The following is a 23,370-nucleotide window of genomic DNA, read 5'->3' on the forward strand; positions in this document are numbered from 1 at the left end:
TTGTTAGAAATCAGTAAAAAAGAAAAAAATCTGTGTAGGGAGCTGCTAATTAGCCAATAATTAGAGAAGACCACGAATCAAATGTATAATGGCTGCAGGCTTCTCTCTAGGTGGTGTTTACAAAACAAAGAATCTCAAAGCTGAGGCTTATCAGGCACAGAGGCAGAAGGAGGCACTCAGAGGCAAGGCAGCGTGGAAATAAACACCTACTAAGATCCTACACTCTCCGTGCAGGACGCATCTAAAAGAATGCTCTCGCAGACTCCACCAGAGCAGGGCCAACTTCAAATGCTCCGCCCCCTCCCAAGCCGTCCATCCAGCCCTTTAGATGTTTCCCAAAACATCTGTGTGCACACAAGCACATACACATTTTTTAAGTAGACTACCTATTCCACGAAATTATGGGTTAGATCAGTACCCTGACAAGGGGGGAAAGAAAAGCGTAGATCAAAAGTTTATAGGACACGCTCCTGTTCCTAGAGCTTATTACAAAACAAGGCTGACACACGAATTCCATCCAACAACTTCAAAGTTCTCAGACACAGAACAAAGTAAAGGTATATATACGATTACAGGCGGAGACCAGGGCGAATGAGCATCAAAGGCGAGTACAGGCTGGCGGTGACCGGCTCTACAACTGGAGTAGTGCAGGTCCAACAAACGGGGGGGGGGGGTGCGGGGTGTGGGGATAATGGGGAAACCATCGAGGTTGAGAGCTAGAGCTTACACCTGGTGCGATGTACCCCAAAGGCAACTTGGAGAGCCGTGGATTGGAACGCAAAGATAGATGTGGAGACCTACCTCAACGGGAGAACGCTTGCCTCACACGAAGGGGGCCCTGGGTTTGGTCCCCAGTACTGCAAACACTAGCATCAGAATCTGAAAATGGCCATTTTCCGCTTTCCCAAAATGCCACTTCTCAAAGCATCCTTATTTGCTTTTTGAGACAGGGTCTCCTGTATCCCAGGCTGGCCTCAGAGTCGCTAGGTACCAAAGGTGGCCTTGAATTCCTGCCTCCATCCCAGTGTTCAGATTCCAGGCACGTGCCACCAAGCCTGGTCTACGGGGAGCTAGGGATCGAACCTAGAGCCTTGTGCATGTTAGGCAAGCATTCTACCAGCCGTGCTATGTCCTCATCCTCCCAGCATCTTTGTGCTTTATTATTGTCTAGTTCAAGTGAGGACTTGGTACCCTGCAAATGAGCTGAGCCCAAAAGAAAATGGCTTTAGAGAAAACATACATTTCTATTTGCCCCCCGCCCCCATAACACAAGGATCTGAAAATTATCACACAGAGAGAGCAAAGTCTTGGAGAACAATACCCAGCATCAATTAGCCTCAGCAGCATTTACTTCGCTAGCTAAACTATAGCCAACTTGAAGAAAAAATTAATACAAGGCAAGGGGAAGAGAGGAAAAAGAAAAGAATGCGGATTTTAACTGTAGTGACCGGGATACCGACAGATACAAGTCTAAAATGCTTAGCCGTTCACGGCAGTAATAAATGCTGGTCCCCACTCACACCCTCACATTTGAACACTTGTACCGAGATGCCGTAAAACAAGCCAAAACCAACACAAAGCCCAAGTCCACAGAAGATCCTCAGCAAGCACTCACCTCAAGGTCCCGGTCGTAGTTCCTGTTTCTGGGGTTTTCATATCGATTCAGGGAGTCAGGGCCCCTGTTTCGGGAGTCGACGCTTCTGCTACGATTGTTGGCACACCCATTACACCTGCCACAGCCACAGCCGCAGCCACAGCCGCAGCAATTTCGACCCCCCATCTCAGTGGATCAGCCTTCAGATTCTCTCCAAGAGGGGACAGTAAGTGTCGCAGAATGACAGCAGCGTCCCAGCCACACACACACAGCCGGGGAAACACCTGACAGACCCAGAGTGAGAGCCCAGCCTGGGCCTCTGTTCTTGATCCCAAAGAGGGATTTCTGATCAAAACAAACACTTCGCTGAGATTAGGAGAGGCCCTGTTTCCGCTCAAAAGAAGGTCAGGCTCAACCGTGGCATCTCTCCAAGTGAGAGATGCTCTCCCGGTGGCCTCAGGAAAAGAAGTGAGCATCATTGGCCGTGACTCCTCTTTATTGCAGACGTGATGTCACCATGGCTTTAATTTTCTCCCATACTGCATTTGCTGGTAGCAATTCAGCTTGACATTTCGGGATGCTGGAACAATAACAATAATTATCGCCACGCCGAGCGTTGTATTGTCCCTGTGGTCTTGGATCGCTGGTGAACCTTTAAAGCAGGTATGCTGGTCAGGACAGTCACCACCAAAGGAAGGGGACCCATCTTCCCCGAAGCTGGTGGCGGTATCCCAGAGGACCGCTCTTAAGGGATTTTAGACCCCAAGTTCTAAGTCTTAGAAAGTTTTCTTTTGTTATATACAAGAAACAAACTTAAAGAGAGGTAGAATATTTGGAACGAAGGGCACTTCGTGCAGCTCTTCAACCTCCACTCTAACAATTGCCTGGCTCCTATCACTTGATGGCCCCTCTAAGGGTACAGAAGGGAAGACGGGAGAGGGAGGAGAAAGAGGAGGAAGAAGAGAAGGAGAAGAAGGGGGAATAATGATACTCCAAAAGATAAAAATATCTCCTGTAAAAACGTTTATTAAGGCTGGGCATGGTGGTACATGCCTTTCATCCCAGTATTCCAGGGGTAGAAGCAAGTGGATCTATAGAACTAGTTCTTGGACAGCCATGGTTACACAGAGAGACTGGACCTCAAAAAAAAAAAAAAAAAAAAAAAAAAAGGAAAACAACACAACAAACACTTCTGTAGTGCTAAATGGATTGTTACAGTGTCTCTCAATACAAGCAAATCAGAGAAAGAATAGGAAAAGAGAATTTGCAACAAAAATTTTAAAAAAATGATTAAAAAAATAACTTCTGTCTCACTCAGGAGGCAGAGACAGGCAAAATCTCTGTGAGTTCAAAGCCAGCCTGGCCTACAGAGTGAGTTCCAGGACACGCAGGGCTACACAGAGAAACCCTGTCTCAAAAACACAGAAATCTCAGGCTGCTTCCTTTCTTTTCTTTTTAATTGATCTGCTTTTCTTTTGTGAGACAGGGTCTTCTGTTACAGCCCAGCTTGGCCTGGAACACAGAGCAACCCTCCTTTCCAGTCTCCTTAGGAGGAGGGTTCCAGGGAGAGCACTGTTTCTCACTTTCCACACTATTTAATTAAAGAGTTGCAAATTTAAATAACACAAGAGCAACAGAGTGGCGAGATTTAAAAGGACTGGCTACACAAATCCTTGACTGAGATTTCCAATGACAGCCTGGTGACCCTGACACCTTCAGGTGACGACAGAGAGAAAACACAGACACATTTAAGGTTGGAGGGTTAACTGAAATATCCTTTTTAAAAGTCTAATATAACATTCCAAAACACGAATGCCTTTAATTTATCAATTCTACGTTTAAGAGAATTTAGCTCAGAGAGACAACTGACAACTATATATAGAAAGGTTAAAAAGTTGCAACAGTTGAGTGTCCCACCAATCAGGAGAACCCGGATGGCGATGGTCCATTCATCCTGTTACATAGGAAGCATCCCAAAGTTGTTACAGAATGATTGGGAAAGAGGATTACCAGGATTTCTTAGTTAAGAAAAAACAAGTCGCTTTCAAGGTGATCCTCCAGCCCTGCAACAAGGTCCAGCCAGACCGGACTCCAGGTGACAGTGTTGGGAGTTGCAGAGGGAAGAGAAAAGAATAAATAAGTTGGAGAATTGTATGTAGCTCCTGAACTTTCTGGTGAAATATCCCACCCTGGATGGGCTGTTTATATACATAAACAGTAAGAGATGCAAAGCAGGCCATACTACCTGTCCAGGCAGAGAGAGCCTTGAGCCCTTGTTTTGTACATTGCATTACAATGGGACGTTTCTTTTGCCCTAAAAAATAAATAATACTTAGAAGAAAAAAATAAATATACTGCCAGGTTGTTGAAAAGAAACCACACCCTCTCCCAGACAAAGCCTTCCAGCTTGGCAGAATGCAGGAAATGACGGCTTACATGTGTTTGTATGTTTATTTATACATATATAAATAAACAACACCCACGGTGGCTACTTCAAAGGAAGATGCAAATGTGTACTTGGGAGGAAAAGAAAACAAGTCCTTGACTGAGCTTTCCTGTGACAGCCTGGTGACCCTGACACCCTCAGATGGAGAGGCAGCAAGACACAATCTCCCCTCCCTTCCTTCCTCCCTCCCTCCCTCCCTCCCTCCCTCCCTTCCTCCTTCCGTCTCTCTCTCTCTCCATCCCTACCTCTCCCTCCCTCCCTCTCTACCTCTCCCTCCCTCCCTCTCCATCCCTCCCTCTCCCTCTCCATCTCTACCTCTCCCTTCCTCCCCCTCTCTCTCTCTCCATTTCTACCTCTCCCTCCCTCCCCCTCTCTCTCCTTGTCCCTCCCTCTACCTCCTTCCCTCCCTCATCTCTCTGTCCCTTCCTCCTCCTCCCTCCCTCTCTTTCACCATCCTTCCTCTTCCCCTTCCCTCTCTCCCTCCCTCCCCTCTCTGTGTATATCTCTTTCTTACCAGATAAGTCATTTAGGTTTTAGGAGAAAAGCAACTGGGACAGGGAACCCCACTGTTTGTGAGCCATCTACAGGGAGCAAAGCAACAGCCTCTGGCATCAAGCATTCCTGTGCATGGAAAGGTCATGCTATGGGGCCACATCACAGACAGGGAGATAGATATCCAGGCCACTGGGCTCTGTTTCCCCAGGTCATCCAGCCACTGTCCAGTATGAGTGAGAGAAAGTCTGGAGTTGCAGTCCTTGGAATGTCGAGTTGCTTCTGAGGCCCACACATGGCTTATCTGTGTGCATACACCTTGGGTGAGATTTCCTGATCTACTATCAAAACCTAAACATAGCTGATGTTCAGACTGGCGCTGGAATACGTTGCTGTTTTAGCGTGCACAGACTGCTTTCCAGCCGTGCAAGACTGATGTGGATCTGTGTTAGGTGTTTTACATGTTGCTGGGACAAAGATATCTGACAGCGGCAACTTAAGGGAGAGGGGTTTCCCTTGCTCCCAGTCTGTCATGTCAGGAAAAGTCATGGTGGTGGGAGACTGACGGAGTTGGTCACATTGCAATTAAGGGGTGTTTCCACCTCAACTAATCTAATCTAGAGAACTCCTCACAGGCATGCCTGGAGATTTGTCTCCAAGGAGATTCTAGATCCTGCTGAGTTGACGCACTACAAACCATCACCGGCCCTTAGATTCTCCTGACCTAGTAAGGAGACTTGTTCATCAGTCAAGGGAAGGCCAGGCTCAGAGGACACTTAAGGTAACTGGGACACAGAGAGAAAAAGGAACAATCTTCCTGGGCAGAGGCCATCAAGAAAGAGCTCGCCAACAAGTACACAAAAGTGGTGATGTGTTGGGCATGGGAAGAAAGTGTACGAAGGCAAGAGAGTGGCCTGTAAAGGAAACCTAGGACCAAGCAGAATAACCCAGAGGGTCCTGGTGATCATGAATGCACCCACAAGTCTTACGTTTAATCACAACAATGCTTAACTTATTTCTCCTCTTTTCAAAAACTGTTTGAGTAAACCATACTTTCACACAGTCCCAGGACAGAAATGCAAACACACACCATCTAAAGCCCGTACCTCCTACCTGTACATTCCTCACCCCATTCCCTCACAGCTAATTATTACTAGTGTTGACTAATTAATTAGAGACTTTGCATCTCACTATGCAGAACAGGCTGGTTTGGAACTTGCAATCCTCCTGTCTCAGTCTCCCCAATTCCGGAGTGTGTCTTCTACTAGAATTGCTAGCTTTTAATGTACACCTCTATAGTCAATACTCTTATAGATCGATACATGTATGTTCTATCTTTAATGTACACCTCTATAGTCAATATTCTTATAGATTGATACATGTATGTTCTATCTTTTTTTTTTTTTTTCGGAGCTGGGGACCGAACCCAGGGCCTTGCGCTTCCTAGGTAAGCGCTCTACCACTGAGCTAAATCCCCAGCCCCTGTATGTTCTATCTTTAATGTACACTCCTATAGTCAATACTCTTATAGACTGATACATGGATATTCTATCTTGCTGCCCCTTGTACACGTTATAACATGATATTTGTTTTGCTTTATATCTTAGACTTTTTGTTTTGTGTTGTATTATTTTTATTTCTTTTTTTAAATATTTATTTATTTTATATATAAATACACTATAACTGTCTTCAGACACACCAGAAGAGGGTATCAGATCTCATTACGGATGGTTGTGAGCCACCATGTGGTTGCTGGGATTTGAACTCAGGACCTCGGGAAGAGCAGTCAATGCTCTTAACCACTGAGCCATCTCTCCAGTGGTACCCAACTTGTGGCTGGCACAGGGAACCCTGCTCTTTGAAAGCCATCTTTAGGTACCAAAGTAACAGCTTGTGTCACATAACTGGTGAGCATTCCTGTGGAGAGGCTGTTCTATCAGGCCACGTTAAAGACGGGGAGACAGATGCCCAAACCAACGCCTTGGAGGTTGAATGACCCTGTGGTGGTTTGTATATGCTTGGCCCATGGGGAGTGACACTATTAGGGGTGTGGCCTTGTTGGAGGAAGTACGTCACTGTGGGGGTGGGCTTTTCAGGTCTTCTCCAAGCTTAGGCTCCACCCATTGCAGAAGAGAGCTTTCTCCTAGCTGCCTGAGGGTGCCAGTCTCTCCTGGTTGCCTTTGGATCAAGATGCAGAACTCTCAGCTCTACCAGCACCATGTCGGCCATATTCCTACTAGGATGGCCCATTAGGTCCCACATACAGCACTCCATGGCTTTCCAAGTCCAAAGTCCCACAAACCTACATTCCTCCAAACAAAAACATGGTCACACTGATCACAGTAAGACCCTAGTCCCAGTTCCAACTTCTGTCTTAGGGTTTCCACTGCTTTCAGGAGACGCCATGACCAAGGGAATTTTTATGAGGGAGAACATTTAACTGGGGCTGGCTTACAGTTGGGAGGTTCAGTTCATTAGCGTCATAGCAGGAGGCATGGGAGCATACAGCAAGCAGACATAGTGCTAGAGAAGGAGCTCAGAGTTCTGCGTCTTGATCCAAAGGCAACCAGGAGAGACTGGCATCTTCAGGCAGCTAGGAGGAAGCTCTCTTCTGCAATGGGTGGAGCCTGGGCATAGGAGGAGACTTCTAAAGCCCACCCCCTCAGTGACGCACTTCCTCCAACAAGGCCACACCTCCTAACAGTACCGTTCCCTATGGGCCAAGCATACTCAAACCACCACAAACCCCTTCACAGGAGTCACCTAAGACCATCAGAAAACACAGATACTTACATTACGACCCACAACAGCAGCAAAATGACAGTTATGAAGTAGCAACAGAAATAATTTTATGGTTAGGGGTCCCCACAACAGGAGGACCTATATGAGTCGGTTGCAGTATTAGGAAGATTGAGAACCGCTGCCTTAGATCAATAGTGGATACGCGTTGAGACTCCTGCCAGGCGGCCACCTCACACTAAAAAACCGATTGAGATGAGGTACTTATATACGTAGCTTGGTTTTTGTTTTAGTTATTTCCTTAGTAGTAGTAAATGAACCTAGTTTTAGAAAGATCATTAGCCAGGGTGACTTATGTCAGCACAGAAAACTAATGATGCATAATTCAGTCTTGTGTGTAGGGATAGCTTTGTGAGGGGGATAGGACACTATGGCCCATGGGTAGGCTGGGTAGGGTTAAAATTGCAGTCCTCTTACATACTTTATTTTGATCTGCTGTGTGGAATGAGGTTGAGGATGACACTAGGGAAGGAGCAGTGGACGGGTGACATTACCTTTGTAATTGGAAATCTTTATTTCCGTGTATACAAGCAGGTATGACAAATGCTACCTTGTTTTAATGAAAGGATTCTACAGAGTATTACCAGTTTTAAGGAATGTCGCTAGAGCACTTTAAAATTAGCAATGGTAAATACAGTATAGAATGTGTGGATCCAATATAAACTGTGGGTGAATTCTGTTGATTGGGGAAATGCAAATGTTTTGGTTTTGCAAATTAAAAAGGTAAATATTAGTTTGAATAAAAAGATGTAACTTACAGGGAAGGCCTCATCAGTTCTTGGATCTTGGGAGAATCTCTACATTCTCTTTGGGAAGAGAGGACATATGTGACCCCCCGATATAGGTGTCTCTGTGAATCTGAGCTTCACAGGAAAGACTAGGTCTACTAGAGAGAGTGGACTGAGACCAAGGTCATTTGGGAAACAGAGACAGTCCTGGACGCTCACTGTAGGCAAACCACAAAGAATGTGCCATTTTGTTTTCTGGAGATGGTTCTCAGGGCCTTGTATATGCCAGGCAATTGTTCTGCCACTGCGCTGAGAGACACCCCAGGCCTAAGGTACACAAGATTTACATTGAATCAACTTAATTCCAGCCCAATCGACGATCCCGGCGGAGGATCTGGAGACCCAGGTCTAATTGGCCCTCTCGGTCACAGTCTCAAGAGACAGGAAACCAAACACACATTGGTAGGCAGGAGAGATGGATCAGTCAGCAGTTACCGAGAAGGCATGCGGGCATCACTATTCACCTGTAATTCCAGCAACACAGGAAGGCTGAGACCCCCCCTTCCCCCAGCCAGAGCAAGCTGGCTGGAGAAAATTGCCACATGAGTGAACTGAGATAGCCTGTTTAACTGAGACAGCCTGTTTCATTGACTAAAACAGAGTGAATCAAGGAAGTTATCCACCAGGCATTCACATTCATACATTCATCCACACCTGCGCCCTCTAATGCACACATACGACACACATCCCACTTTCTCTTCTATTAGATTCTGCATCTCTGGTTTTATGTGGAGGTCCTTGGTCCACTTGGACTTGTGCTTTGTACAAGGAGATTAGAACAGATAGATTTGCATTTTTTACATGCTGACCTCCAGTTGAACCAGCACCATTTGTTGAAAATGCTGTTTTTTTTCCCCCCCACTGGATGGTTTTAGCTCCTTTGTTAAAGAGCAGGTGACCATAGCTGTGTGGGTTCATTTCTGAGTCTTCAATTCTTTTTTTTTTAAATTTTTTTTAAAAAAGATTTATTTATTTATTTTATATAAGTACATGTAGCTGCCTTCAGACACACCAGAAGAGGGCATCAGATCTCATTACAGATGGTTGTGAGCCACCATGTGGTTGCTGGGATTTGAACTCAGGACCTCTGGAAGAGTAGTCAGTGCTCTTAACCACTGAGCCTTGGGTTTTCAATTCTATTCCACCGATCTATCTGCCTGTCTCTGTACCAATACCATGCAGTTTTTATCACTATTGCTCTGTTAATAAAGATTGAGGCCAGGGATGGTGATTCACCCAGAAGTTCTTTTACTGTTGAAGATAGTTTTTGCTATTCTGGCTTTTTTGTTGTTCCAAATGAAATTGAAAATTGTTCTTTCTAACTCTGTGAAGAATTGAATTGGAAGTTTAATAGGGATTGCATTGAATCTGTAAATTTCTTTTGGCAAAATGGCCATCTTTACTATTATTAATCCTGCCAATCCAGGAGCATGGGAGATCTTTCCATCTTCTGAGATCTTCTTCGATTTCTTTCTTCAGAAACTTTAAGTTCTTATCATACAGATCTTTCACTTGCTTGGTTAGAGTCACACCGAAGTATTTTATGTTAGTTGTGACTATTGTGAATGGTGTTATTTCCCTAATTTCTTTCCCAGCCTGTTTATCTTTTGAGTAGAAGAAAGCCTACTGATTTGTTTGAGTTAATTTTATGCCCAGCCACTTTGCTGAAGTTGTTTATCAGATTTAGTAGTTCTCTGGTGGACTTTTTGGGGTCACTTAAGTACATTCATATCATATGCAAATAGTGATATTTTGACTTCTTCCTTTCCAATTTGTATCCCTTTGATCTCCTTTTGTTGTCTGATTGCTCTGGTTAGGACTTCGAGTAGTATATTGAATAACTAGGGAGAGAGTGGGCAGCCTTGTCTAGTCCCTGATTTTAGAGGGATTGCTTCAAGATTCCACTTAGCTTGATGTTGTCTACTGGTTTGCTGCATATTGCTTTTACTACACTTAAGTGTGGGCCTTGAATTCTTGATCTTTCCAAGACTTTTATCATGAAGGGGTGTTGAATTTTGTCAAATGCTTTCTCAGCATCTAATGAGATGATCATGTGTGTTTTTCTTTGAGTTTGTTTATGTGGTGGATTTTGTTGATGGATTTCTGTATATTGCACCATCCCTGCATCTCTGGAATGAAGCCTACTTGGTTATGATGGATGATCATTTTGATATGTTTTTGGATTTGGTTTGTGAGAATTTTATCGAATAATTTTGCATCAATATTCACAAGAGAAATTGGTCTGACGTTCTCTTTGTGGAGTCTTTGGTGTAGTTTAGGTATGAGCATAATTATGGATTCATAGACAGAATTGGATAGTGTTCCTTCTGTTTCTATTTTGTAAAATAGTTTGAGGAGTATTAATTTTAGGTATTCTTTGAAGGTCTGATAGAATTCTGCACTAAACCCATTTGGTCCTGGGCCTTTTTTGGTTGGGAGACTTTTAATGACTGCTTCTATTTCTTTAGGGGTCATGGGACTGTTTAGATGGTTTATCAGATCCTGATTTAACTTTGGTACCTGGTATCTTTCTAGGAAATTGTCTATTTCATCCAGATTTTTTCAGTTTTGTTGAGTATAGGCTTTTGTAGTAGGATTTGATGATTTTTTGGATTTCCTCGGTTTCTGTTGTTATGTCTCCCTTTTCACTTCTGATTTTGTTAATTTGGATACTGTCTCTGTGCCCTCTGGTTAGTCTGGCTAAGGATTTATCTATCTTGTTGATTTTCTCAAAGAACCAGCTCCTGGTTTTGCTGATTCTTTGTATAGTTCTTTTTGTTTCTACTTGGTTGATTTCTGCCCTGAGTTTATTTCTTGCTGTCTACTCCTCTTGGGTGTATTTGCTTCTTTTTGTTCTAGAGCTCTCAGGTGTGCTGTCAAGCTGCTAGTATATGCTCTCTCCAGCTTCTCTTTGGAGGCTCTCAGAGCTATGAATTTTCCTCTTAGCACTGCTTTCATTGTATCTCATAAGTTTTGGTATGTTGTGCCTTCATTTTCATTAAATCTTAACAAGTCTTTAATTTCTTTATTTCTTCCTTGACCGAGTTATCATTGAGTAGAGCGTTGTTCAGCTTCCGTGTATATGTGGGCTTCTGTCATTTTTGTTGTCATTGAAGACCAGCCTTAGTCTATGGTGACCTGATAGGATGCATGGGATTATTTCAATCTTCTTGTATCTGTTAAGGCCCATTTTGTGTTGGATCATATGGTCAATTTTGAAGAAGGTACCAAGAGGTGCTGAGAAGAAGGTATATTCTTTTGTTTTAGGGTGCAATGTCCTGCATATATTTGTTAAATCCATTTGGTTCATAACCTCTATTAGCTTTATTGTGTCTTTGTTTAGTTCCTGTTTCAATGGCCTGTTGAAGTGGGGTATTGAAGTCTCCCACTATTATTGCGTGAGATTCAATGTGTGCTTTGAGCTTTAGTAAAGTTTCGTTTATGAATGTGGGCACCCTTGCATTTGGAGCATAGATATTCAGGATTGAGAGTTCACTTTGGTAGATTTTTTTCCTTTGACAAGTATTCAGTGTCCTTCCTTATCATTTTTTTATAACTTTTGATTGAAATTCAATTTTATTTGATAATAGAATGGCTACTTCATCTTGTTTATTTGGACCATTTGCTTAGAAAACTTTTTTCCAGCCTTTTACTCTGAGATAGTGTCTGTCACTAAGGTTTCCTATATGCAGCAAAATGCTGGATCCTATTTACATATCCAGTCTGTTAGTCTATGTCTTTTTATTGGGGAATTGAGTCCATTAATGTTAAGAGAGATTAAGGAGTAGTGATTGTTGCTTCCTGTTATTTTTTGTTGTTAGAGGTGGAATTATGTTTGTATGGCTATCTGCTTTTGGGTTTGTTGAAAGATTACTTTCTTGCTTTTTCCTCCTTGTGTTGAAGTTTTCCAACTATTATCCTTTGTAGGACTGGATTTGTGGAAAGATATTGTGTAAATTTGGATTTGTCATGGAAAATCTTGGTTTCTCCATCTTTGTTAATTGAAAGTTTTGCTGGGTATAGTAGCCTGGGCTGGTGTTTGGGTACTCTTAGAGTCTGTATGACATCTGCCCAGGATTCTCTGGCTTCTAGAGTCTTTGGTGAGTAGTCTGGTGTAACTCTGATAGGTCTACCTTTATGTTACTTGACCTTTTCCCCTTACTGCTTTTTTTTTTTTTTGGTTCTTTTTTTTTTTGGAGCTGGGGACCGAACCCAGGGCCTTGTGCTTCCTAGGTAAGCGCTCTACCACTGAGCTAAATCCCCAGGCCCCCCCCCCCCTTACTGCTTTTAATATTCTTTCTTTGTTTTGTGCATTTGGTGGTTTGACTATTATGTGATGGGAGGAATTTCTTTTCTGGTCCATTCTATTTGGAGTTCTGTACACTTCTTGTATGTTTATGGGCATCTTTTTCTTTAGGTTAGGGAAGTTTTCTTCTATAATTTTGTTGAAGATATTTACTGGCCTTTAAGTTGGCAATCTTTGCTCTTTTCTATACCTATTATCCTTAGGTTTGATCTCATTGTGTCCTGGATTTCCTAGATGTTTTGGGTTAGGAGATTTTTGCATTTTGCATTTTCTTTGACTATTGTGTCAATGTTTTCTATGCTATCTTCTGCCCCTGAGGTTCTCTCTTCTATCTCCTGTATTCTGTTGGTGATGCTTGCGTCTATGACTCCTGATCTCTTTCCTAGGTTTTCTAGTTTCAGGTTTTTCTCCCTTTGTGATTTCTTTATTGTTTCTATTGCCATTTTTAGATTCTACATGGTTGCATTCAATTCATTCACTTGTTTGGTTGTGTTTTCCTGTAATTTAAGGGATTTTTGTGTTTCGTTTTTAAGGGCTTCTATCTGGTTAGCTGTGTTATCCTGTATTTCTTTCAGGGAGTTATTTATGTCCTTTTGAAAGTCCTCTATCATCATTATGAAATGTTATTTTAAATCCAAATCTTGTTTTTCCAGTGTGTTGGGGTATCCAGGACTTGCTGTGGTGGGAGAACTGCATTCTGATGATGCCAAGTAGCCTTGGTTTCTGTTGCTTAGGACGTCTTGCACCTGCCTCTCACCATCTGGTTATCTCTGGTGTTAGCTGGTCTTGCTGTCTCTGACTGGAGCCTGTCCCTCCTGTGAGCCTGAGCCTGTGATCTTAGGTATGTCAGCATTCCTGGGAGACCAGTTCTCTCTGGGCGGGATTTGGGTATAGAGAGCTGTGTCACAGGGTTAGCTCTGGTGCGCTGATGGAAACCTGAAGGATCCTTACCCGGATGTTCCATAGTTCCTGTGCCCTGTGCACTCCTGGCAGTTCTCTCTTTGGCCAGTTATTAGAGCAAAAGTGTTGGTCTCACCTGTGAACTTAGGAGTGACAGCACTTCTGGGAGACCGGGAATCTTTAGCTCTTACATTCTTTCCTCTTCCTCTTGTACAATGTTCCTTGAACCTTAGGTACAGGAGTTGTTTTGTAGATGTTTCCAATGGGACTCCCTTGTATATTTAAATGTGTACAGTGTGTGCAATGAGGCCAAGGAGAGACATCCAAGGAGAGGAAACTGGTTCCACTAGAACCGAAGTTTCTGGCAGTTGTGAGCTACCACGGGGGTGCTGAGAATCGAACCCAGGCCTTCCACAAGAGCAGCCATTGCTCTCAACATCGGAGCCACCTCCATTCTCCTTTGCCTTACCCCGAATGCTGCCACAAATCACTTCCTAGACTTCAGCAACCATTAAGGAGCTGAAATGAATTGTATTTACAGAACTAGTTTCCTCTTAAATGGTAAAAGGCATTATTCAATAGTACCTTGAACCGTTAGCTAAAGTCAATGACCAGGTGCTCCAGGGCTCTCCCACCCATGGCTATAAATGATCTCATAGATAACTAACTCACGAAGAGAGAAGCAAGTGAGGAATCAGTTTGGAAGGGAGTATAAAGTATAGGAATTTTATTAATTTAAATTTGGTTTTTTATTTCAATATGTGCTAATATGCTGTTCTGAGTTAGAAAGTACTCCATTCTGTGGTAATATAGATACAGCTCTTATTTATAAGTTTTTTTCTATATTAAACTATTCTGCATGGATTTTCTAATAATCCTATCGTGGCCTTTTCATCACTAAGCAATCATCTTTTGTTTTGTTTTGTTTGTGCAGTCAGATATTGAAGCAGGGCCTTCTGTATGTTCTACAGGCTAGCCTAATTTTTTGTTTTTATGTTAAAATATACAACGCAGAAACACTATTATCGAATCATTTTGAGATAGTCATATAGACAGTCTCTGGTACATTCAGACTGACAATCAACATCCGGAACTCTTTCCATCTCGCTTTGTAAACTAGAGAATCCTTGAACCCCTTGAATCTGTCACCTCCTAGTAGTGGGGTTCCAGGAGTGAGCTCCCACACTTGGCTTACATTAGGTAACTATTAATACATGGTATTCATGAAGCAAGTGCCCTTTGCACTTGGAGAGACCTCTTTCACAGCACAATGTCACTCATTGTTTGCCCTCATTGATCTTATAAATTAGAAGGAGAAGTGTATCCTGCCTCCTTTGGGGTCTGGCAGATGCCTAACCCACTGTGACTTACGGTATCAGTCTGTTCTCCTATGCTGGAGACAGGTAGATAAAAGATAATGGCTTCACATACAGGAGTGAACACATACCTGCGTTTCCCACCTCAGGAAAATTTTTCTTTTAAGAAAATACAATAAAATCAGAGACTGAACCTGGGGCCCGAGAACCCCAAGTATATAGAACATTCTGTGTGACCATCAACCGGAAACCACAGCTGGGAGGGGTGACCACACCCTTAACCCCAATGCCCAGGAGGCAGAGGCAGGCAGTACTGTGAGTTCCAGGCCAGCCCGCTCTATATAGTGGGTTCCAGGCCAGCTAGGGCTACATAGGGAGATGCTGTGTCAAAAAAATTTTTTTTTAAATTTAAAAATGAAAACGAATTTTAAAGAGAAAGAAAAATAAGAAAGGAACAAAGCAACCTGACAGTGTTAAACATCTAACCACGGCGTGAAGGCTAACGTTTTTCTCTGGGCAAGAACCACTAACTCCAAATATTGATGTAGTTGTACTTCAGATGCCCTAAGTGAAAAGGAAAAGGTTACGCAGAGATTTGTAACTACAAGGAGGAAAGACCGATGGCAGTGGAGGTGGGGGCTCGACATATCGAATGAGATTCACTTCGAAATACTGTGTTATAACACACGTTACATTATATAGAATATATATGGTATCATGCTGAATTACATAGTGAGTCATAATACATTAGACATAGTAAGCCTAGTTATATAATAACATATGTATTTTTTTTCTTTTTCTTTTTTTCGGAGCTGGGGACCAAACCCAGGGCCTTGCGTTTGCTAGGCAAGTGCTCTACCACTGAGCTAAATCCCCAACCCCACATATGTATTATTTAATATTCCTCATAAGTATGTATTGTGACACAGGGGTCATCTTACATGTTTTAATTACTAAAATCCTGAGAACCATATGTTGAAAATGAAACATTAAAGCTAGATGTGGTGGCACACGTTTTTAATTACAGCACTTGGGATGGGAGGTGGGGGAGACTGGGTTTGAGGCCACCTTGGCCTAGAGAACGAGTCCCACGACAGCCAGGGCCATACATAGAAACCCTGTCACAATCAGGAAGGACATGAAAAGAAAGTGAAATGCAACACTACCTTTTTAAGCATTGCGGACTCTGTAGATGAAGGGCCAGGCACCTCACTGGGGGTGTCAGATAGCTGTGGTTCACCACCGTGCAGTGTTAACTCCTGGGGCTCCCCTGGGTTTCCATCATGTACAATGAAAGCTCTAGAAAGAATGGAAATGGTGACATCAATGAGTTATCAAGAGCACTGAAGACTGGAGAGACTTAAAGACATCGTCGTAAATAATCCAGTGCTCTTATCACACACCGTAGGTCTTGATGATGTCACCACATAGCTCACGGCATTCCTTTGGCATCCCACGTGAAACCAGTTAGAACGGCCAGGCACACGGACGATGGGGTGGATGGGGGATTTTGGCTCGGGGCATACCCTGTCAGTTTGCAGTCTCTCATTGCTTTCCTGTCATCATTGCTAAGAAGCGACAGAACCAGCCACGTGCTATGACTCATGCCTGCCCTCCCAGGGAAGAGGACAATTCAGGACATCAACAGGCATGGGCTACAGAGCAAGACCTTGCCTAAGCAGAACAAAAACAAACGAACAAGTGAAACTATGAAAAGGGCAAACTAAAATGAAGCAACAAAGAACTCCGTATGTTTCACTACCATTGGAAGAAGAGTGGACCCGGAATCCCAGCTAGCAGAAAGATCTACCAGGACTGTCCAACCCGTGGCACAAAGCCATAAACTCACTTAGAACGTGTTGAGGTTTTATGGGACTTGCTGTTGTAGCTCAATTGTACCATTCTTGAGCATAAACTCTGTAGATGACAATTTCACATCCCAGTGTCCAACGGTCAGGTTCTTCCAGGAAAAGTCACCATTCCCTATTCCCAGGGTCACGAAATCAGACGTAAGCACACAGGAAGAAACGAAGGCAGGAAAGGCGTTCTAACACTGAAGGTACCTACCCTACTCTACTTCCTTTAGCTGCTCCCTGTCAACTTCCCCGACATTTTCTTGGCTTCTAACGCTAATTTGTTCAACCACATATCCCTCCATGTGCTTCAGAAGCCACATCCAACCTGAATAGTCACTCATGGCAGGTCTGATCTTTGTGTTTTGGGCCTTTTACCCCGTTGTTAACTTGGGCATATTTCTTGCCAGATGCTGTAACATGGCTTTACCTCTGTGTGATCGGAAAGGTGTTCATAGTCACCGTGGTGTGATCCGATCAGAGGGATGAAGGGTGGAAGCTAGGGGACTAGGAAAGGTCTCTGTTTACCTCTCCCTGTGGGTGGTAGATGTAATGGAACTGACTTGGAACCCTTTTGGGAATTGGGCAGAGAAATGACCGAAAAGAAAGCAGGACAAACACACAAGAACAGCTGGACTCTTCCAACACATTGTAGCGCCACTGACTTATCCGACCCAATACCAGCTTTATCTCTGATATTTTGTGTCCCTTAGGGTATTAACCATTTTGAGTGACCAGAGCACTGGAGTCAATACAAGCATTTATAGATTCCCCCCACCCCCAATCACATGGTTGAGACTGGAATAAAGTGGAGAAAGATTTAAGCTTTTAATGAAAACTACCAGCGAGGTGGGAAGAGATGTAGCAATTCAAGGCCTCACGTTTCCCAGGAGAAGTAGAATCTTCTGAGAATTTCTACAGTATACCAAGGGTTAAGAGACAAATGGGACAGTATTTTAGAATTCAGGAAAGTACAAATCAGTGAGGTAATAACAGGAAAAAAGCTATGTATGGGAATAATGTGTCTACTTTAGTTGTTTTGTTGTTTTGAGCTAGGGTTCTCATATAGCCCAGGCTAGCCCTGAACTTCCTATGTCATCAAGTATGATCCTGATCTCTTAATCCTTCTGATTTTGCTTCCCAATTACTCAGGTTACAGGCAGGCACCACCATGCCAGGCATGGGCATAAGGGGAGGAATTCTCTCTTATACATCTTTGTTTACAAGAACAAAACATTATTCTCTGCATGACATAAAATGAGAAGGAACATTAGAAGCAGTATTTTTTTCTTCCTTCTAGACATAGCAAAAAAAGAATTATATGAGTATAGAAAGGAATTGAACTGAGGGGTCTCATAGGGCTGCCGTAGTATGTTATTCTGTAATCCTAGTACGAGGAAATGGAGACAGAAGGACTCTGAGTTCAAGGCCACCTGGGGTTGAATAGTGGAACCCTGAAGAAAAGAGATGAAACTGTATGGTTTCTTTAGTAAGAATATAACTTCATTTTCAACAAATTTATCTCATGTAACATTGGATACTATATATATATATGTATAAATATATATATATGTCATCTTGGGCTGCATAGAGAAACTCTTAACATAAAAAAACAAACAAACTAAAAAAGCCCTTCAGGCAACTCTTTAATAATCATATATAATATATATGTATATATCATATATATGTGTGTGTATATATATGTATGTGTGTGTGTGTGTATACATACACACATACATACATACATCTGAATCCTCTAGAGAGTAACAACTGAGAACCAACCGACAGCTGAGAAGGCAGGAAGACTTATCATAGATAACCCTTTTATAAAGCCTTTCTTCACAAGTCGTCCTCTATCCCTAACAACCTGCCCTTCTGCTCGCAAATACGCTGAGAGGAATAGCAAGTGAGAAAAGACACCTAGACTGTGAAACAGTATTATTTCTTATAAATTGGGGCAGTAGAGCAAAATTGTATAGATAGGCTGCTGTCCTTAACACCGACCCTATTTGAAGGAAAATATATTTATTTATTGGAGACTGAAGGATGAACATGCTCTCCTGTGCCCCCTACGGGGTCCCCAAGAACTGCGTTGTCTCTTCCTACCGCACTATCCATGTTAAATGGCCCAAAGACTGCAAAACTGGTCTTTCTATATATTTTGCTTGTGAGCCAATCCTTTCCTGTTTATAGTATAGGATTCTTTCCTCTCTAAGTAACCTAAAGTCTAGCTCAGAGAAACCATTAAACAATATTTATTAACGTATAACACAAGAAGAGCTCCTGAGTTTAATCAGTGAATTCAGTTGCTGCTAAATCCTGTGGTCGCCCCAATTCTAGACTTCACAGACATGGCAGGCTATCTTCTTGTGCATCTCCCTCGGAAATGAGGAAATACCCCTAGAAGCCATTTCTTGTCACATGTCATTACACGCCAAACCAGTTCCCGGACCTGCTCCTTTGAGGCTGGTGCCTGAAGGACTCCTTGTCCACTCAGAGGATGGATATCCGACAAACCCAGGACTCTATTCAAAAAGAATGAGTGAGGAGAGGTGAAAACGGATGCTTTCTGCCCGCTGCCTGGCTTTCTCGTGAACCATGCTCTCCACACTACTGGAACACTGATGGGGCAGAGTCAGAGTGGGTTTATGACTGAATCTGAGGCATCAAACTCACGTGACTTAGGCCTCACAGTAGGCTAACTCCAGGATGCCTACCTGCCTGCTCTCTTGACTCTGGGATAAACTAGTAAGGCTTAGCATGGACCCAAGGGTTGATTCTATTTGATAAGCCCGAACTCGTGATCTCCTGACTCAAGATACACATGGTCCTGAGGCAGGTCTCTTATCAGTGGCCAGAGGAGGAGGGAGCTACCCCAGGCAGTCCCGGGGAAGGGCCTTAGTGCTGTTCTGAAACAGGAAATGCTGTTTGAGGCACACCCATAACTTCAGACCTGCCTTTGAGGGAGGAGGAGGTAGAGGTACTGGTGGCTTCCCTTTCCTCATGACCCAGATCCAAACAGCAGCTATGCACCTGGCCATTCTCTCACACTCTGCTCCAGGACTTCAGGTGAGGGGTGAGTAGAGGCCACAGGATGTGTGGGCTCAGAGGTCATCACAAGGCAGGCTTAGCTCCAGGGCAGCCTTTCACACACCTCAGATGCTCCTATCACCTGTCAGTACTCCTCACTTCCTCTCTATGCCTCAGTCACAGTAAAGTTACTGTACACGTGTTCATCCTACAACACTGCAGCACCCAGGAGGCAGAGGCAGGAGGATTTCTGTGGGCTCCAGGCCAGCTTGGTCTCAAAAGTGAGTTCCAGGATAGCTACAAAGTGAGACCCTGTCTCATAGCAAAAACCAAACACAACACAACACAACACACACAGCAAACCCACGCCCCCAAGGCTGTAGAGTAATGGCCTAAAATACAGCCCACCCATAGGGTTCTGTTACATAGAAAACGCTCAGAGTCATGGCGGAGGCTTTTAGATCCCGGGAAACCGTATCACTGTTCAGATATCTAGCCATGTCAGACATCGAAGTATATAAAAAGGAACAAATCCACGCCCCCCACCTCTAGGATACGGAAGGTCTATGAGACCTAGGGATTGTAACAGACCTAGTTCTGAGGCAGTTGCATAAACGTAGACACTGGAAAATCTCCCCAGCCTAAAAGCCAACCTTGACAAATGTTTGCAATGGCAAAGCCAATTGGGACGCTGGGGACGTTTTAGTGCCTAAGGAAGTACATTTTAGTGTTGCTCCTAACAGTTAGGCCAGAGAAACCATGAGAAGGTCTAAGTATGGTGAGACCGACAGTCTGTGTTGAAAATATACACATAAAAGTAATATTATATGGCTTGAACAAGTTGTATTTAGGACCTCTCTCTCCTCTCTCTCTCTCTCTCTCTCTCTCTCTCTCTCTCTCTCTCTCACACACACACACACACACACACACACAACTTAAAAAGGCTACAGTAGAGCAAGGGAAGGTTTGTGAGAGGGTTTGGAGGGGAGAAAAAGATGGGGGAAATAATATTATATTGTAATCTAAAACATATAAACTATTATAAAAATAAAAGTTACTACTGATCAACAATCCTTTTGGTGAATAAAACAAAATTAAATCCTCAAAAACTGCCATCTAACAATGGAGTCTTAGCAGAACATGCTTATTAATTTGTTAACTATAATAATTTCTAGTGTTTTCTTTCTTCCCTTTCTTGAGACGAAGTCACACTGTGGAGCCTCGGCCGGTCTGGAACTCACTGTGGAGACCAGGCTGGCCCGAAACTCCCAACCCTCCATCTGGGTCTGTGTGCGTCACCAGACTGGGCTTAAAGTCTCCCTTTTTCCATTCTAAGGGGCAGACATCTTTCTGTGATAGCTAATACTGGTTAAGTTACTTGAATTTACTCAGAGTCATTGTTAAGAGGTGGAACACCTGCGGGCTTCTTTCACTTTCTCCTTCCTACTTTCCTTCATTTGAGTTTCTTTTGAAAACCACACAGACCTTCTCCCTGCAATTGATTTTGTCAAAAATGATGGCAAGGTTGTATTCTTGTTAGATAATCCTCTTAAGTTAGAGAGCCACATGCCTTTTCTCAGACAAATCCCTGAAGCTTACCTACAACAGGGCGTCGGCCTCTTTAAGAAAAAAGAAAACAGTGCAGTACAGATAGGTAAGGGGTCCGGGCTCAGCCCGCAGCCCACACTTCGGCTGTCCTCCTAGCTCCTGGAGCAGACAGATGTGTGCTGCACTGCGTTAAGAGGGTAGGAAGCACCGTGATTCAGTGCCTGGGACTGGGTAGCTATAGAAGTGGCTGGGCTATGCTCATCTAGAAGAAGGAGCAGCCTTAGAGTTAACAGCTGCATTGACAGGCTGTAGCGTGTAAACTGATGTTCTACCGCCCTCTGTTGTCTAAACAAATATCATTAGTGAGCTCTCCTAACCTTAGAGTTATTGAAAAGGAAGTTACCAAAAGGAACCTCTGTGTGCTTCAAACTATTTCCCAGTTAGAGCCTGAGACACGCTACTCTTATGAACAAGACACTGGTTAGAAGGGTTCATAAATTTACCAGCTACACACACACACACACACAGAGCAGAGAGGGGGGAGGAGGGGAGTGGGAGAGGAAGAGGGAGATGGGGAGGGGAGGGAGGGAGGAGAGGAAGGGAGAGAGGCGGGAGGTATTTCTTTAGTTCAGCTGCTGTGTGGTAGAGGAAAAGGCGTCTGGGTAGGCCCACCCCCTCTAACATTAGATCTATATTAGATTATGGCCACGCACCAGACTTGACCCTGACAAAGGTCCCTGGGGATTACTTGATGTAATCTACTCAGTGCAGTCTTGAAAAGATACTGTGCTTGGGAAACCATGAGACTGACAGAACATGAACCCTGTTGGTTAGCCACGTGTGGAACTGGGAGCCAGGCTTCTGGGGGAGCCTCGAAAAGCCATATCTAATCAAAAAAATCCCGATAGACCCATGTAAATCTGATATTTAACAAAGCAGAATGGAAATCTAAGCCCCTTTTAGGACCAAAGGTTTTAGATTTACAAAGTGGGCTTGTATTTCAAAGGCAACATTGTCTTCAAATTGTTATTTTTCTCAACCAAAGAAAGGGAGGGATGTAACAACATATACTCTTGAATTTCAGAGCACTTCAGGCTAGCCACTGGGTATCTCAGCTAGCTGTGTAACTTCTCCAGGCCTCGGTTTTCTCGACCAAGGTAATAATCAGATTGTAAAAAGGGAGCTAAATAATTGGGAACTGTTCATAAAGTATGTGTGCTTACAGGGTCACCTCACAGGTCCTCAATAAACAGCACCCGTTAGAGCACATCTGGACGCCAATTGGCATTCCCCGAGTAAGAATTTGGAAGACAGCACATGGATAGCACTTTGGGGAGGCATATTTATCAGAAAGACTGTCTAGCTGCCCAATCACCCCATTTTACAGATGAATTCACCAAGGCTCAGAAATAGTTCCTCCTTGCATTCACTTGCCTGGATAAGATGAAGAGATCTAATTTCCAATCTTCAGCCAATGACCTTTGTGATCACAAAGCTCCCGGGTGGAAGGGAGCACGGAGGTCGCTTTCTATGCTTAGTCAAGTTTCAAAACTTCCAAACATTTGCAATATTCCAGCTACGTTATCAACACAGGGGGGTTTGACGTCAACAGTGGCAACAGAATGCCCAAACTGCCATCTAGTGGTTGTACAAAACCACTCCTCTTTAGTTTTTGTAAAGGCAGGGGAGGGCATTTTAAATTGCTCTCTCGAAGTTTTGTTTTGCTGTCTTGATGTTTGATGTTTGTGTACGTGCCATGGAGCACATGTGACGGGCAGAGGACAACTGTTAGGAGTCTGTTCTCTCCATCCATTGTGGAATCCAGAGACTGAACTCGGGTCGTCACACTTGATGGCCACACCTACACCTGCTGAGATATCCTGCAGGCTCTGAATCGCTAATCTGTCACGCAAGACGATTAGAACATGGTGGACCAGGCAAGGAGGAAGAAGCCTAGTAAAACGTGGTTATAGGATCCAGGATAGAGAGGTCACAGTTCAAATAGCCAGAGGTAGACCAAAGCTGTCTTTCTGCTCCAACCGTTTCAACCGTAACCATTTATTGAGGACCCTTCGACATTACACCCGGGTTTGCCTTGGGGGATATAATAGAAGTGGCCTCATGATAGACACATTGGGCTTTTGACATTATCTTACTCAATGCCCCATCTACACGAACTGGAGGGAGAAAGACAGTTGCATTAAAGTCTGTGAAAAGCTTCTATCCTTCACCCATAGACTTTCAAACATCCCCTCACCCATAGACTCTCAGACAGGGTAGACTATGTACCCCGATAAT

At 43.6% G+C, this 23,370-nt stretch overlaps 1 protein-coding gene across 1 annotated transcript in view; it reads right to left on the reverse strand.

Moving 5' to 3' along the window:
• Crybg1 (crystallin beta-gamma domain containing 1) overlaps positions 1-23,370 on the reverse strand; it is a 196,368-nt gene that overhangs the window by 105,783 nt on the left and 67,215 nt on the right. The window contains exon 2 of the mRNA XM_063279640.1: positions 15,808-15,940. Coding sequence (XP_063135710.1) covers positions 15,808-15,940 — 133 coding nt within the window. The remainder of the gene's footprint in view (positions 1-15,807; positions 15,941-23,370) is intronic.

This window comes from Rattus norvegicus, chromosome 20, assembly GCF_036323735.1.
Source record: "Rattus norvegicus strain BN/NHsdMcwi chromosome 20, GRCr8, whole genome shotgun sequence".
Taxonomy (NCBI): Eukaryota; Metazoa; Chordata; class Mammalia; order Rodentia; family Muridae; genus Rattus; species Rattus norvegicus.